At 36.4% G+C, this 18205-nt stretch overlaps 1 protein-coding gene across 12 annotated transcripts in view; it reads right to left on the reverse strand.

Moving 5' to 3' along the window:
- LOC139978264 (ras GTPase-activating-like protein IQGAP1) overlaps nucleotides 1-18205 on the reverse strand; it is an 89981-nt gene that overhangs the window by 20781 nt on the left and 50995 nt on the right. For 9 of the 12 annotated variants that reach the window (XM_071988299.1, XM_071988292.1, XM_071988295.1 and 6 more), the window contains 16 exons: nucleotides 17944-18107; nucleotides 15944-16028; nucleotides 14954-15117; nucleotides 13761-13797; nucleotides 13229-13398; nucleotides 11049-11130; nucleotides 10239-10402; nucleotides 9873-9963; nucleotides 9338-9502; nucleotides 8464-8606; nucleotides 5887-6057; nucleotides 3568-3651; nucleotides 2794-2865; nucleotides 2140-2209; nucleotides 1479-1565; nucleotides 139-260 (listed from right to left, as the gene is read on the reverse strand). In XM_071988299.1, coding sequence (XP_071844400.1) covers nucleotides 139-260; nucleotides 1479-1565; nucleotides 2140-2209; nucleotides 2794-2865; nucleotides 3568-3651; nucleotides 5887-6057; nucleotides 8464-8606; nucleotides 9338-9502; nucleotides 9873-9963; nucleotides 10239-10402; nucleotides 11049-11130; nucleotides 13229-13398; nucleotides 13761-13797; nucleotides 14954-15117; nucleotides 15944-16028; nucleotides 17944-18107 — 1871 coding nt within the window. The remainder of the gene's footprint in view (nucleotides 1-138; nucleotides 261-1478; nucleotides 1566-2139; nucleotides 2210-2793; nucleotides 2866-3567; nucleotides 3652-5886; nucleotides 6058-8463; nucleotides 8607-9337; nucleotides 9503-9872; nucleotides 9964-10238; nucleotides 10403-11048; nucleotides 11131-13228; nucleotides 13399-13760; nucleotides 13798-14953; nucleotides 15118-15943; nucleotides 16029-17943; nucleotides 18108-18205) is intronic. The other 3 variants (XM_071988301.1, XM_071988303.1, XM_071988293.1) reach the window with 2 other exon arrangements.

Consider the following 18205-nt stretch of genomic DNA (forward strand, 5'->3'; position numbering starts at 1 on the left):
TATCAGCTATCAATATACTACAGTACAAGCAATCCCATACCCCTACTGTCAGAATGGACAAAGATGCAAAATTCTTGTCAAGACTGTTTGGTAAGAGTATGTTTCCATGGTAACCATTATCCACTGGTCTATTTTTACCTGCAGGGTAATTCTATTCTTGATGAGAAGTCCAATCTTGATATCCATCAGGTTCAAATCTTGCTCCAGTTTTTGATTTGATCGAATCTGCTTGACAACCTTCCCCCTCAACTCTTGTAGCTCTGAAGATTAAGATGGAAGATAGAGAGAATCAATGACTATGACTGGTTATATTTTAGTTAATTCAGATGGTCTGGAATGGCAGCACAAATACCCTTCAAAACAAAACTTGCCATTATTCCAGGTATTTGGCATGAGGAACTCTCTCCAATTAGGAGCATACGCTGAACTGCAACGTTTAAAGCAAAACTTCCACGACTAAGTAACATAAAGCCATGGTATTATCATTCCAAACCAAATTTATTCACAAATATCTGTCAACCTTTCTTCTACTGTATGAAACACCAACACTGCTAACATTCAGCATGAATGGTACTGTTTTATGTGAGCCGGCAGAGGACCGTAAAATGACTGTTCTAGTTGTGGGTTCCACTTATCAGCTATTTTATATGAAGGCTGAATCAACAAAGTACTACAACATAAGGAATATTCATCTATGGAAAACCTGCCTCTCTGTTCCAATTGTTAATTTGTGTATTAAGTTCTGGGCTCATTGTTTAAGGTGGTCTTGTCTGAGACTAACAACCTACTGTGCAGAAAACTAAATCATTCACTGAAAGTTTGTCCAGTAAAACAACACTTGATTAAAGTAACAGCACTTAGTACTTTCTTCGGACTAATGGACATCGTTGTTGTTTGGACAATATTCAAAGAAAATTCCAGACTGTCCAGACGACAAAGATTTGCCAGTTCTAGAAAGCACCGTCAGACCTCCGAGAAGACACTGATATGACATCTGCTATAACTACTATAACTATCACTAACTAAGACTAACTACTATAACTATCACTAACTAAGACTAACTACTATAACTATCACTAACTAAGACTAACTACTATAACTATCACTAACTAACACTAACTACTATAACTATCACTAACTAACACTAACTACTATAACTATCACTAACTAACACTAACTACTATAACTATCACTAACTAACACTAACTACTATAACTATCACTAACTAACACTAACTACTATAACTATCAGTAACTCACACTAACTACTATAACTATCACTAACTACTATAACTATCACTAACTAAAGCTGACTACTATAACTATCACTATCTAACACTGACTACTATAACTATCACTAACTAAAACTAACTACTATAACTATCACTAACTAAAACTAACTACTATAGCTATCACTAACTAACACTAACTACTATAGCTATCACTAACTAACACTAACTACTATAACTATCTACTCACCTAACTCGGCCGTGAGATCAGTTTGGTTTTGCTCCAAGAGATGTACGTACTTCCTCACCACATTTACTGGCGGGTTCTCAGAATGAGCTGTGAATTTTATGTTAAAAGTATGCGATTATTAGCATGACATAAAATGGGGAAAAAATAGAGGAAACTTTAAAAGGAAAAAGAAGATAGTAGAAATTGTTCTTAGGGCACAGTGGCAAATTTGTTTCAAGGTGATTAGCATGAATGCTGAACAGACATCATTAGATAAATCTTAAAGTGAGTGTGTGTGCTTGATTTACATCTCTCTCTCTCTCTCAACGTCATATCTGGCCAAGAAAGAGCTTGACATAACGGAATATTCACTAACTGCCTGTGTCAGAACCAAGTGGACGAAACAGTTTGTATAGCAAAGGACTTGTGATCCTTATGTCAAAAATATTTTGCACAACATTACATTTCCGTCAGAAAATGGGTAAACAAAGAATTTGGCAATTTCCATTTCAACCCCAACAAACTTTTGTAAACAGACCATGATTTTTACCCATTTCACCATTTATCACACTGCAATCATATATGTTCTTAGTATCCTACTAGCTTTCCTTCAGGTTTCCTCGGGAAGACAATCCTACATCTTCAGAGTAACAAGAGAGAGAGAACAAAGTCTTTAACTCACTCAAAACAAAATAGTCATTCCTGGCCTTTTGTGATCTCCAGAAAGCTTGTAGTTTCACCACAGCATTTGCCTGCAAAAACAAATGCCAATTTCAGAAAGAATTCATTACTTCTTAAAGACAAAAGTAGCTGTTTTGGAGTCCTCCCTTTCCACAATTTTGACGTTAGAGATTATTGTAGAATGTGCTTCTCCTAAGAAACTACTGTTCTCAACAATGGACAAAGACCAGCATCTATTTGCATACTCTGTAGGTATTGTCTTGTAATACCTTTGCAGCTTCAGTTATCCCTGGGATATGCCCATTGCCCTCCCAGAAGTGAGTGAAGTTGTTTTAGTTATTTATAATCACATTTTGCAGAGAACTTTGTAGGGATGGTAGTGGACATTAGTGGGAAGCAGCTATTTATGTTCACTGTGTTTTGGATCATTGCAAACTTTGGGTTGGGGGGGGGGGGACAATATTCCAGACGATAAAAGCTTGAACAACTCTGGAGAGAAAACAGACCATCATCCATTGGTCCAGGAAGGATACCATATTCTGATTCCTTCATAGCAGCTCATAAGATACACACCCCTAAACTTACTTTTGAAATACAACCTAACAGACTACAGGTGCGTACCGACACATGATCATTGTACGAGCATTACACTTACGTTGTCTGAAAAGTGCTTCAATCTAGCCCTGTACTTGGATCTGGCTTGCCACATCCTGCTCATAGCTTGAAGCTGAAGAGTAAACAAAACAACATGTACAGTAGATCAAGAAACCAATGCACCAAGTCATCCATATCCACAGAGTTCTCATAGCTGAAAACAGATGTTGGATGTTAAATATTCACAGCAGTTTAATCTTAGCTTCGCAGGTTTTGCTCTATACAGGGAGCCAAGGTTTTCCTTTTGCATGAAAGTTTACAACACTTGGAGAAAAAATAAGACCCCTCAACAAGAGTATAGTGTAACCTGAATGTATCATTTTCATTTTATTTGTCCATTGGAAAGTCCCACATTTTCAGGGGATATTTGATCCAGTGTGACATCGCAAAATGGCCATATTGCTATACAAGAGCAAGGATGCATAGCCTCTTTCATAGTTTGGGAAACATAGGAAAGTTCTGAAAAGTTATTCCCCGAATATTTTGGACAAGTTATTGGAAAGCCTCTGATAGTTTTTAGAAGGTATTATTTTACATTAGGTACATTTTTCTAAAAGTAATTCTACCACTAAATTCATGACCTAAAAATTATGTTAAAAATGCTAGCTTAACATAACAATATAAGCCGATGTTGATGAAAACAAAATCTGCCTGCTGTCTAAAAGGTCTGACATTTTTATTTCAAAGAAACATTTTGGAATTCTCCAACAGCATCAGAACCTTAATACTGGCATAGACAGTATCACAACAACAACTTTTGGATGGCCAAGCTTACCCGAATTATCAACGGTAACTGATTGTGTAAGTACTCCATTCGTGTTTTGTAAGCCTGCCTCTGTTTGTATCCTTTGTACCAGCTCTGTGAATAGACACATCAGTTTAAAATAAAAATAGTTAAAAATCACATAATGGATCCTGAATTCTGTGACTGGCAGGTCAATAGTTTTAAGAATTGCCACTGTAACTGTTACAACACCTATTCATCTAAACTTTATTCTTAACAAGAAAATTTCCAATCGATACTAACTTTCAGAGCAAATTTTTTTTTGTAATAAAGTATTATTACTTGCCATTCCGAACCATCTTAATATATAAAGAATCAGGCAGCGTATAAAAACCGTGCATTTATTGAGCTCCTAAACCACCCTTTGTGAAACAGACCAATACATTTATCTTCAGACCAAATTGAATTGAATTGGTGAAAGATGTTGGTCGCCAAATACAAAGTGGAGCGGGGGGGGGGGGGGGTTGGGGAATGCTGGCCTTGTACTGCAAGTTTTGCATTTAAGAATCACAACAGAAAATGCTATTGTGATCATCTGATACCACAGGTCAACAGTTTTAGACAAAGAAATACTTTGCAGCCTTTTAATCGACAAATGAGTTGATACCCTTGAGCGAATTTTGGTACAAAGCGGAATAAAAATATGTAAGTTTAAACAAAACAACCCACAATCATTTGCCTCAAAATTGATGACCAAATTGAAAGATTTCTTTCAAAAACGATCTGCTCTGACAAAGAAAATTCATGAAAAGAATTTTACAGGAAGTTAACACTGCAAAAATATACCGATTCGGAAGAAAAATGTTTTAGTTTATTGGACCAATATTGGATAAATTCTACTCTTGAATGTAATCAAACAATGCAACTATGCGAATACTCTTACCACTATTTCTATCTCTAATTACACTGAGACATTTGACACTTGTATTATAGATTAAATGGAACAAGAAGAGATATATATGGTTATGTTTGTTAACTTTGTACATATTTCTTTCTTATTATACATTCAATAAATGTCGGGATACACGTGCATAAATACAAAGATTATAGTTAAGATATAATAAAGATAATTTGTTAATACTTGAATTTCATTTTTTTTAATAATCGGATATCGCTTTCACAAACTTATCTTACCTGTAGTGTAACAATGAAAATATTAATCCAATATATATGAGATGATGAATTGAGAGATTGAAATTGGAAGAATGGCTTGAACAAGGGGTTGAAAAAGCAACACCACCAAAAACACTGCAAAAACTGGGAATATACTTTTGCTACGGTAACTTGGAATTGCAAAAAGGGTAAATAACTGCAGCAAAAAGGGGAAAATTTGATACAACAAAAGTGAAGGAGAAATTAAAACAAACCTGATTTTCTATTAGGCATCTTGTGAAAAAGATGGTTGTTTGTAAAAAGTGGAGAATTCTTGTGCACAGTTTTATGGTATTAGCACACAATAGGGCAAAAATAAATACGCTATCAAAATAGCTCTCACAGAACAAACGGACAATTCTCCACCTTTTACAAACAGAAATTCTTATGAAAAAATAAATTATGCAGCCTTAAAGCTAAAATATTTCCAAGCCTCGTATTCTTTTTAACTTGCCTATTTAGACCATCTTGTGATCATCCCCCATAAATCGTATCTCAAAATCGTTCTCTATTATCCTAGAATCTTTAACTACTTTGCTTACCGTTGATGCAGCTCTGCTTCCAAACTTCATTCCCAATATCTTAACAATTTAAATTTGTCTGTATGATCTGCTTTGCCAACAACCATCTCCTTTTCTACACACAACCCCCTCCCCCCCCCTCCCCCGCCCCCATTTGTCACTTTCCTCTCCTTCAGTACTAACAACAAACCATAGTTTCACCTCTGTCACCCATTTCTCCATCCATATTTGTAACCTACCTTTTATACATCTTTATTCTTCCCACTCTGAATCTTGCTCTCATATCTTTGTACCACAGACAAACCTTCACCCCTCTTCTCCCCAATCACATATCATACACATACTATCCATTGACAACAGGCTTTTATCCCTTCCTGCTGACACAAATCTATACAACATTTTGTTACTTACCCACCTGTACAATCTTCTCCATTACCCACCCACTTCAACTTCTCCCACCCCTCCCTCAATTCTGCCCACTTATGATCCTCCTTTCATCCTCCCCTTGCTATCCCCCTTCTCCCCCCCTCCCTCCCTACCCCTCCCTGTTTCTTTACCGCTTACATCCCTTCAGTTTTCCTCTCCTAGTGAAGAATAATCTTTTCCAAGAGTCCACCAAACCTTTAGTATAACACACCTGAATTTTAATGATAGCGGGCAGTTGTTCGGTAAGGAAGTTTTTCCGTTCCTGGAACCTCTTCCTTACGAGCATTCCTCTCACTTGTGCCTGCAGCTGAATGATGTGGGGTTCGTTGGCTTGGAAAAGAAGGGCTCGGTTATAGGACGCTGTTGTTTTCGAAACAACAGCCTGTGCACAAAATGATAAAATGTTTTTCAAGTTTGGTTATAAAACACACCCATGAATGAAGATGCCAGGGAATATTGACGGTTGATGGATATTTTTTGAGAAAAATGCAAATAAATACAGTTAAAATTGTTAGATTAATAAGATGGGCTACACCGCTTGTTTTGTTGTTTTCAGATTTGCTTACACTTCTGTGATCTATTATGTCATAAATTAAAAGCGATGAGAACTGACAACAAAGTTATTCCCAGAAAACCTTATTTTCCCATGTGACATTCACAAAAGGTTTGACTAATAAACAATGAGACCTTCAAACCAAACCACTTAATAACTACATTTATAATAACTTCATCCAACTGTATCAATGAAAATACTACATCAACTGAGGAATTTAAAAATAAAATAAAGATGTTCGCAAATGAACAAGTACTGTTCACAATGCAAAATTAAGGTCTTTTGTGTTTTTGGTATCTCATGAAATTAATATGTCAGCGATAAGAATAATAATAATGATCAATGAATATGTATTAGGTCTCGATTTAAATTTATCTTCAAATTCTATCGTAAATTTTCCTTGCGACAGATGTCAGCATAGGATGCGACAACAGTCTGTTTAACGCAAATGACGAGTTAAATCTGGCTAATGCTAGCTACATATATGTGTGTGGGTGCCTGTTTATATACATGTGTGTGGATTAGTAATAGTATGAATACAATATTGATGAGTATAAAATAGCTTTCAATATCATAACAGTTACAGTGTTGCTACAAAAGGGACGGTGCTACTTTATTGTAGAGAAGGCCTGAAGTAAACTCTCAGCGCCAAATGGTTAATGCTTGTACGACAGAAATCCTTTTTGGGATCGGTGTTGACCTACAATCTAACCAATCAAGGGATTACGTGACAATGGGTGATTAGCAAATTCTATTAAACTTTGCTTCACCTTTAAACACATTTTGGCTTCATCAAAGGAAAAAATTGGAGAAGAAAATTTGAAGAACATTTTGGAGCCCATATTGCCATTCTCAACACTAATAATTGAAACACCCTCTTTGTTTAAAGAGAAGGCTGTAAATATAGCTCTACAATTTGTCAAATTTTACACAAAGAGAATCATAATCTGGAATTAGAAGCAAGCATGCCAGCAAAAGCAGAGGAGGGAAAAAGCTCTCAATACCAAAATGCTAATAAACTCGCAAAATACAAAGAAGAAGAAGAATAAATTAAAAATACTACACATAACAAACAAATATTTAAGGTTTTTATGCACATGAGGGAGAATTGAAATGAAGAAATCTTTTTTTTCTAATAGTTCATTTTGAAACTTCCAATCCTGAAATTGTAATTCCAATCATTTTTTTTTTAAATTAATGTAAATTATAATTTTGTGTGGGTTGAGAATAACTGAGTACACTTCTTACTCTGTCATCATGTGCACAAAAGTTAGCAAGCAATTACAACAATCCTCACATGTACATACATTTCATATGAACTGTAAGACTTAATAAAACAAAATGGAGGACGATGAACGAGAGAAGGAAAGATATTGACAGGAATAGGAAGCAAAATACTTGATATTAGTAACACAAAATGTAATAACACTAAATGTTTCATTCAAGTCAATGATATAGGTTGCACTAAATTACCTTGTACTATTAATGCTGGCTTGTTTGGGCTACGACTGTCAGGTGTTCAATTAAAGGCATACAGTCACGCTATAAAACCTCCTTGGCCCTAGTAGACTTATTTTAACTCTAGATAATCCACAAGTTTTGCACATTTCCTTTTTTGGCATCTTTTTACTGTGTAATGCATCATCAGTAGTCTACTTGCTCTATCATACTGAGACTGAGAAAATGCCAACATTTATTTCTATGTTTAACATTTATTCAATTCAAAGGCACAGTAATCTAGACGATACGTTGATCAGTTCAGAGGAAATCACGAGAAAAACTTAAATAAACAAACCAGATTAATATCTAAAAGTGCATTTCGTAGAACTACATGAATGAACTCAAAACATCAGGAGACAGAGAGGGTAAAATTTCCCTTCCATTTGCACGTGTGGCAATACATGGAAGTTATCAGGAAGGGAGAAATATGTCACTGTTTGTCTTTTCTTTTCATGTTTTCTTTTCTTACTTTTTGATTTGGTTCAATCAATTCTTTATTTCTGACAAGTCATATCAAAGAAAGCACTCCAATACAGACAGTATTTTATCTACATGCATGGAGATTTTCGGAATGTCTCTGTTGCTTTGACTACGGTGTACTAGCTTCACCTTCCCTTCCAATATTTGTTCTAAATTATTTTTTCAGACCATCTACCAATAAATAATGGAAATAAGAGGAGGGCATAGAGTGAGTGAGAGAGAAGGAGAGAGAGGTGGAGAGGGGTAAATTCTGACCTGAATGTCCTCCTTAGTCAGCTGGTTGTTGGAAGCCTCAAAGTTCTCTGGTTCAATCCAAGCTGAATCCTGGGTCTTGTAATTGTAGTAGTAAGTATCACCTCCTTTCAATCTATGAGATGTCCATTCAGTTTCTTGACCCTCTGAATCATGAAAACAGAGAAAAACCTAACTCTCTTGAGAAATGCTCGTCAGTTATCAAACCCTAAATATTGGTTTTACATTTTTACTGACTCTGAGCAAAACACATCATCAAAACATAGCATGTATCTTAAAAGCATGCCATTGTAGTTTGATTGTTTGGAAGAAATTATTTAGCTTGTGATTCCAAGTGGACAAAAGTGGTGGCATTAATACTTATGAAACCGAACATCTGGGAAGGTCCCGAGTCTGAGCCCTGATTGGCTTCAGTAAGGAAAGTTTGAAACCTACCATCTGGGAAGGTCCCGAGTCTGAGCCCCGATTGGCTACAGTAAAGAAAGTTTGAAAACTTCCATTCAGGAGAAATATACAATTTTCACATCTAGACTGGTCTTATGGCAAATGCTAAAATAAACCAAACTGAGCTGACCCTCTAAACCAGATATCTACCTGACCAACCCTCCAAACCGGATATCCACCTGGCCAACATGAAGAGTCACGTTATACACTATTCAACTTCTCCCACTATTCAACCTCATGTAATAGTGTCCTAAAATGTCTGCCTTCCAGACATAAACACACCCTGCTTGTAAAGGAACATTCACAACATGATTCATTCAAGAAAGTACAGCATAAGATTAATAAATGGTTCCTAAGATTACCCCTGTTAGCCCCCCCCCCCACCACTAGCCCCATGAACTCTCCCAAACCATGTCACCTTTGTGAACCGTACCTTTAGCTTTTTCCTGCTTGGCCAGTTTCAGTTCCTCTTGGTATTCCAGTGCACATTCGGAGGAGAGAGACATCAGTGAGATGTCCGAACTCTTCAGGGCTTCTACAAGGGCATCCTTGTCATCTCCATCGACCAATTCATTTACGCTGGCCATAGCAACAGCCACTGTACCAGAGAAAGACGCAATGTGTCACACACTTGCACAACGATGGTGCTATCAGCATTTACAAAGGTATCACCAATAGTTCATATGTTACATAGATATCAACAATTCTAGAAAGGTAATACCACACACCTACTCGGAAGGGTTTCCAGTGATACACACTATTTTATGTATCACCATGTGTATATCTATATATATATACAACGATTTGCATCAGAGGCCTTCTAATACATCAATGCTTATCACACATCACATTGCATTTCCTCTCTGCCACCACCCTGCCCCCACCCCCAACCCATCCTCCTACCCACTCCAAAGCCTCTACCCTCTTCACTAAGCCCTGAAAACAAAATTCCCATCTCCATAACTTACATTTGTTTGCATCTGAGGCCTTCTTGTTGGACTGATCCACCGTTTCTTGAATTTCATCCAACCAAAGCACTGCCGCTTCATCGTCAGAGGACTTTAGATTAAAATATTAATCACAAAAATTAATTCACTTCAACCGTGTGGACGTATACGTCATAAACAATAAATGATACCATCACTCAGAGATCTCACGGTAATAATCTGAGTAAGCTGTAAGGATAGGTCATCCCTGGTGCCTTACCTTATTCCTCAACCCCCTTTTCCATCCTCCCTCCTTTTGTTTATCACTCTTATACAAATGTATTCATAAACAAGAAAGCACAATCTAATAGACATGGTCGACTCAAATATAACTGAAGACAGACTCACCTCTGCTTTTGCAGTCTTTGCGGCTTTAAGTTCTAGCTGATAGAGGACAGCGTTGTCATCCTCTACATTCTTAAGCTGGGCCTGAGGCATCTGTAGTGATTCTAAAGTCTCCGAGACGGACTCCTTGTCAACAGACTCGTTGATCTGAGCCACTGCCAAGATCCCTACAAAGATAACGAGGATATCATCAGTCTGGTTTGTTAGGATGGATGAACCAGAACGATCAAATGGATTAACTCTATGTGCTCATGGATTATTAAATCCTCAAGATTGGCTTGGTAAACCTTCAAAGGTTTGATCAATTAAAGCTATAGATTGGATGACAGATTAACCTGAAAGATTAGATGGACTGATCCCAACATTTTTGAGTAACTCTTGAAAAGTGTTCTACTGATAACCTGATTAAAGATTTGTTAAGAAAGCATAATGGGTAAAAATTAGTCACTAAAATATGCAACCATTCCTTAATAGTCTATGATATTTTATAAAGAACCAATCATGTACCTCATAAGTTCATAACATGTTATTGAAGAACCAATCATTTTCCTCATTAGTTCATAACATGTTCTTAAAGAACTGATCACATTAGTCATCAGTTCATAACATGCTCTTGAAGAACCAATCACATTCCTCATCAATTCATAACATGTTCTTGAAGAACCAATCACATTCCTCAATAATTCATAACATGTTCTTGAAGAACGAATCACATTCTTCAACAGTTCATAACATGTTCGTGAAGAACCAATCATATTCTGCATTAGTTTCTGCTGTGTTCTTCATCAACCAATCATTTTGCTGGATACTTACTGTCATGTTCTTCCTTAACTTTAGCATTAACTTCATCCACAACCTGTTGGATTCCTTCTTGACTGACAAAATCTTGGCCCTCCTATAAAATGGATCAGACAGATGAATTTAATTTAACGTTTCCTCAGACACATGTACATATATTAGCCTTCCCAGACTTTATGTCAAACTATGCAACTCTTTGATATCATGCAACGGATTACGGCTCCCATTTTCCATCCAATGAAGATATTATGAGCATAACTTGACCAAAAGTATGATAAGATCTTGTTGATTTTAGTCAATGGTTGGAATATGTTTAACATACCTAAGTTCCTGTTCACATTATCATATTAGATTGTCATTGATCGATATAATATACACAACTATTGAATGAATGGTTACATGCGCAACCTTTAGAGTTTTATTTCACCCAGTGGATGATACATAGCCTGAGAGTAATAGGACGAATAACAGGATATACTGCAGTTACATGCAAAACATCCATTTTAAAAGTGAAAGAATGCAACAAGTTTTTATCTCTGCCAAATAATGTTTTCTGTCACAAATGCAGTTCAGCACTTTGTACCTTTGTCTACTTTTTTGTTTTATAATCACAACACATGCACAGAAAAAATGCATCTATGTCTGATTGGCATTCTGCAGTGATGCCACTTTCCTTGCAAACGAACATAAGATCAGTCCAATCACTTACACAAATTGGTCGCAGATTTAATTGTTGTCAATAACCAGTACTGGTCAATCAACAACTTTTGCACCGGGACAAAATAATCAAAATGAGTGAAGAAACTTTTGGCTAAAACTGGACGCAAAGAAGCGACAACCAAAGATGGGCTGTATAGCTCCATTGGTAGGACACAGTGCCTTACACCCTTAGGTCATTCACTGGTTGGATCCCCTTCTAAGCAGGAAATTTTGATTGTCCATTTCCCAGTTTGCTTATAACTTCACAGTAGGTTCTCCATTTTCATTTGCTTATCTAGAGGAAACACTTGATAGAATGTATATGGCATACTCAAACTAGCTATGTGAATGAATCTGGCAAGTGTAGTATGGTCTACATGTAAGGTTAGCACAGAGATAAAACAAACTACTTTAAATTCTTGCCATGTGTACTGACCGATGCACATACAGACGATTAGATATGTGTCTCCACGCACATCACCAAATTTGGGGTTGTGTTTTCTCAGGAATGTCATCAATTTTATTTAATGAGTTATGTAAACATTTAATATTTGCTTAACCATTACACTCCACAGGGCAAAAATATTTTAATTATTTGTATAAAACCGAAAGAAAAACAATATTTTAACAATCAGGGCGCCGGTTGGGAAATCCCAGTTTGACACATTTGTAACAGGAAGTCGAGGCTAACGTATTAGGATATAATCGTACAAAATTCCCTTTTCTTTTTCTCTTATCTAAAAGAAATGTCATGTGCATTGCTTCTGGGAATGCTTTAATTAAAGGTAACAATTTGTATCATTTCCTGTTTAGTTTCACAACATGCTAGAGACTATCTTGCAAGTTAAAAGTGATATTTTACATCTGTATTTATAGATAATGAATCAATGAAAATTGATAAATTACTTAAAGGGATAGTCCAGTGGTTGATTATCTTACATAGCTGTTGGAAAGTTTCTGAAGCTTACAGGTCAAAGTCACATCCACATACCATTTTGTAAAGAGAAGATATGATTTTTTTTTTTATTCAAGTTTGGTGCTATTTTGCAACAGTAGCATGTATTATATCCTATCAATTAAGCAGGAAATGGGTGTTTCTTTCATTTTTTTAAGTTTTTTTATACATAATATTGAAATCACTTTTCAAACAAAGTTAGGGTCATGATAGTGAGATTCAGGGGTTTTCAGGAGGGAGGTGGGTGAAGGAGGGATGGGTTGGCATGCCTAATTTGAATCAATTGCAATAATACTGTGAACAAAACCTAACATTCCTGTAAGATTAAAATCTCCTTTCAGTTCTTTATAATGCTTCTATGAGATTCCACACCTTGCAGAGCCTCTACATAGTCACTTAAACTTTACGTCATCAGCTATAAATCATTTACCTCCACCGAGGATGAATAGAATGCAACGCCACCAATGGAACAAAAAAAGGGAAACTATTCTAATGAGTCACCACAGAAAATTGGAATGCGTGACAAAGTCACAAAAATTACTCTAGCCTTTCTCCGTTTGGCCGTCTCCAGGCTTTCCTGGTATCGTTGGGCCACTGACTCCTCTTGGTCTACGTCTCCGATGCAGGCTTCCACCTGCAGCAGCTGATTAACTGTCTCTGACGGTTCGCCTGCATCCACAGCAGAGTTGATACGAGACACCGCTGACAGTACTGAAACAAAAACAAAAGAGATAATGAGCGATTAGAATCATTCCATCATGTGCAGTTTTCATTGATATGCCCTTGATAGGTGGACGACAATAACATGCTACATGGTCATAACATGACTGATTAAGGAGATACCCTGCATTAGCAAAATACGAATAGCACATCAATAAGCCTAATGTAATCAGCAGATGAAAATGTGTCATCGTTTGAGGTATAAAAAAAAGTTCAGAGATGAAATTTTGTATTGGGAATTGACTTAGTCTTTTTCCCCTTCATTAACACACACAGCACATAACAAATTATAAAAAAAAACTGAAAGGGGTCTGACACAGCATACTTTTTAAAAGAGTTTTGTAAGTCCTTACCTTTAACTGCATCACACAGCTGTTCATGATTCAAATCCTACAAAGGGTAATGAAGAGAATAACAAGATCAATATTCCAAACCTATTTTCGAGGCTATGCAAACACTTGACGTTCCTGTAAAAAAAAATTATTCCATCCCATTCCACCGGAGAGTGCAGAATAATTACAACTCTGGCAATGATGCTAGGAGTGAAAGGTGGTTATTCTCTGATACAAAGTACATTAACATAAACATGGTTCGTAAGCTTAAACTTCCATTATGCAGAAATTCAATTACAAACTTTTATGACTAAAAGTTGGATTTATCAAATTACCTCACATCATACATGTTGCCATCAGTTGTGGGAGACATTATTAATCATACATGTAGCACATTCCTACTATATACAAATGCATTGAAAGTTTAAAACAGCTTTTGCACTTTAGTTGCCATTTTTACTGAATCAATAGAGCAACACACTAAACAAGCAATTAATGAAAGTAAGGCATATCTACATTGCTTTTGAAACTTTTAAAATTTGACTAGTCAGCTAACCAACAGGTGTTGGTAAGGGATTATATGTTATCGTAATAATGATAATATTAATAATAATAATACAATAAATTTTTAAGTAGAATCTGCCTGGGGGGCAGTGCATATAGGAGACGATGAATGGCTTATTACTTCAGCTGGTTATTCCAACTATTTGTTTTAGATCATTCTAGTATTTGTTAACAATTTGGAAGACCATTTCAAATTCAAAAACCCTTGCTTTCTCCTGGATAACAACCCCAGTTTGCTTTAGCTGGACAGGGCTTAAACCTACAACCTAGCAGATGAAATGTTACATTGCATCTAATGTCACTCACTGCATTTATCCACTCAACTGTAGAACTGGCATACTTTTGTTAGAATCAAACAGCAATAAAACAAAATAATATAACTATTTTTTTTTAATTACAAAAATTATGTACCATTTCGAATGACAACTAATAACATCAAAAGTTCATAGCTACTAAACCAGGATTGAGCCTGGGGTAAAAAAAAAAAATCACGGAACTTTGCAAAAATTGCAGTATAGGCTCCAGTTTGCGTATGCTACAGTGTGTTAGGATAATAGTTTTTGTCCCCGAAAGTAGAAAAGAAATCACAGATATTCCGCGAATTCAGGGAAAAAGCTCATGCCTGCTAAACCCTGATTTATCCATCTCACCTCTCCGTTGCTCTCCTTCAATCTTCGTAGTTCTGACTGGTAGAGATCTGCTACGTAAGGGAACACCTCTGGCAGTGTGGCTTCGGATCTCATCAAAAGATTCACCAGATCTTCGGGTGATCCTTCCGATATGGCAGTGTTGATGTCTCCAACAGCCTTGGTCCCTGAAAACAACAAATTTACACATACACACTCAAAAAAAAATAACGAGCAGTTGTGGAGGTGGATGACGCCAATGCAGACTTAGTCACGTTGGTTCCTAGGTTGGAATTATGGTAAGAACTCTTATGAGAAAGACTCATTCTTATTAAGTTTACTTTGCATATGTACTTGTGAAGGGGAAAGAAATCCCTTACATCACAATTTTGACAGAGATGATAGAAAGAGAATTTGTGTGACTGATACATTTACAAAGCAAAACACTCTTAGAACTCAAAACACTGTTGCTACCTGTAAAACTTATCATTTCTTAATCCTGTGTTAAACTTTCTGGTGTTTTACTACATAATTCCCATAATTCATTGGAGATCGATGAGTTATGATACCATCTCATGCAGTTCTTACATTATTCAATCTCAATTAGCCAATTTCAGTTGTTTTTCACACACAACGTACTATAAGTGTTGACGAGCAAGTGGTAAATACACACACACACACACACACACATGTCATCACCATCGCATAGATTCCTTCTGCCTCCAGCAAGGAATCAAAAATTGCAAATTTAATCCAAAACATATTTTTTTTTTTTTTGTAGCTGACGTCTTTAAGATAATGGCATTGTCACACAACAGGCATGCTGACATTGTTATCACTTCTTTGGAGAAGACAATGTGACATGTAATACCCCATAATTACTTTGTTTCAATGGGAGTGCCATTGGTACAAGTTTCTAGTGTAATAGGATACAGTACATGAGCCTATCCACCAGGTGTAACAAAGATGTCCTTTCTTTAAGTTTGTTTGTAGGTCCTTCTCTACTTTACTTACTATCTCTATCTTCCTTAGCGAGTATGTTAGCTGCATTCACTGCTGCCTGTAAGTCTTCCTTCTCTAGGTTTGGAGACTCAGTGTTCTGAGGAAAGAACAAAGTTTTTTCTTAGTAACCTTTTGAATGTATTTGGAAGATATATGCAGCATGTGGTAGGCTCATTACTCTGTAGAGCTAGTACAATGCAGAAATCAAAGTGATATTCAGTTAGTTAGAAATACATACTTAGTTTACACATGTAGTAGACTGACTATTGAACCTGTATGACTAGTATAATGTAGTAATTGTTTAATGTAGTAGCACTTTGTTTCATGTAGTAAATGTTTAAAGTAGTAAATCTAAACTATTTCTGTAACACTTTCAAATCATACTGAATATATGTGTACAGTGTGCCCAGTACCCTGTATGACTAGTATAATAGACTATCATGTAGTAAATGTATAATGTAGTATAATGTAGTAATCTAGGTCATATTTCTGTAACACTTTCAAATCATACTTAGTATTATATGTTTAGTACGCCCATCACCCTGCATGACTTGTATAACATATATAATGTAGTAAATGTTTAATGTAGTATAATGTTTAAGTAGTAAATCTAAGTAGTATTTCTGTAACACTTTCAAATCATACTGAGTACTATGTGTATAGTACGCCCATCACCCTGTTGTATCTACTGTTGTATCTAATATCATGCTGTCTATGTCGTATTCTAACTTTAATTCTGCAGCAGTACAAGCTAGTATATTATACCTCCTTTTACAGCCTTCCGGCCTAGCTTTTGCTTCTTTTCATGGTGAAAATGTTGCAATATATGCTGCACACTGTATTCTAAAATCATCCCAGGTACCACTATTTTCCAAATGTAACAATTGCCAAGAATTTCCGGTTTCTTTCCTTACAGATGATGAAATATAAATCTATCAATTACAATACTTACAAGTCAGGAAGTTGTTGCTAGGTACTCCACGAGAGTAAACACTTTAAGTGAGACTAACATTTTTACTTTCATTTTACTATACTGCTCTACACTATTATTTACAACCCTCTATTACATTAGATACTCCATTGGTTTCCATTTACAATACATTACATTGCATTATTACAGTGAGAATGCCTCAATGCATTATTACACTGTACCAAGATGCATTCACACACAAAAGGTTCTCTATTTGAAGACCCAAATTGACAACTGTTCAAAGAGTATTAAACTACATCTTAATTTAACACTAGAACAGTAAACAGTTACATTGTCATCACTAACTACTTCATTATTGTCATGTTAGAGGTTGAAGTAGTCATGGCGACTGGCTGGCTGGCGACTGCTGGCATTGACTGACACTCAGTCTTACCGACCAGCACCATTCAGAAGGTGCTACCTTTCTGACCGTTGCTCCCCGATTGCAACAACCAGTACTTAAGGTCCATCAGTATAATGACCCAAATTAGCCAGGGATTTGAAGAAGAAAAATAAAACCAGTGACTAGCACTCTTGAATCTTGTCCTTGCTACATCCTTGGCCATGGACAACACCAAAAACTCAGAAATGGTTCAGTGCAGTGTTCTGCAAACCTCCTACAGATTATGTCACAACCCTCCAAACTTGCAGAAGAGAGCTGTTATAATATCCCATCAACAGTCCCTTCAAACTTCGACAAAAGGACATTTCTTGCCTATAAATAAATTTCTCTTAAAGCAACTTCTGTTGCAAGTAAATACTTTCCCAATTAGCTTTCAGAGTAATATGAAGGGAGGTCAAGGTTACATGGGATATCATTGGATTACATGGGATTTGGTGCTCATAATTATCCCTTATGGCTCTTATCCTTGCATTCAGAGCCACCAGGAGAGGATGGTGAAAGGATCATCAGGTGTGTTAGGGGACCCCTTAGCACTTTCTCCTGTTTTTTACAAAATAAAGTTACCAAATATTCAGTTTCCTTTGATCATATTCTCTCCTGTCTTGAACAGATACTTGATTCCATCTTTTCACAACTAACCTCCTTCTTCACTTCCCTAGCTTGGATCAGCGTGGTCAAGTAATACTCTGCGTTTTCACTCTGAACATCCTTCAGGCCGATGGCTGGACTCTGTAAGGCGGCCAGTAGTTTGGTGGCATCTTGAGTGTCCAGGAGAGTGTTGACTTCATTCAGCTGGGCATCCACTACACGAAACAAGAAAGACAGTACATAGGTGGTATATATGTAAAACTGGATATCCACTACTGTACATAAACGATATGGACAATGTATAGGTATGTAT

The sequence above is a fragment of the Apostichopus japonicus genome, chromosome 13, assembly GCF_037975245.1.
Source record: "Apostichopus japonicus isolate 1M-3 chromosome 13, ASM3797524v1, whole genome shotgun sequence".
In the NCBI taxonomy this organism is placed as follows: Eukaryota; Metazoa; Echinodermata; class Holothuroidea; order Aspidochirotida; family Stichopodidae; genus Apostichopus; species Apostichopus japonicus.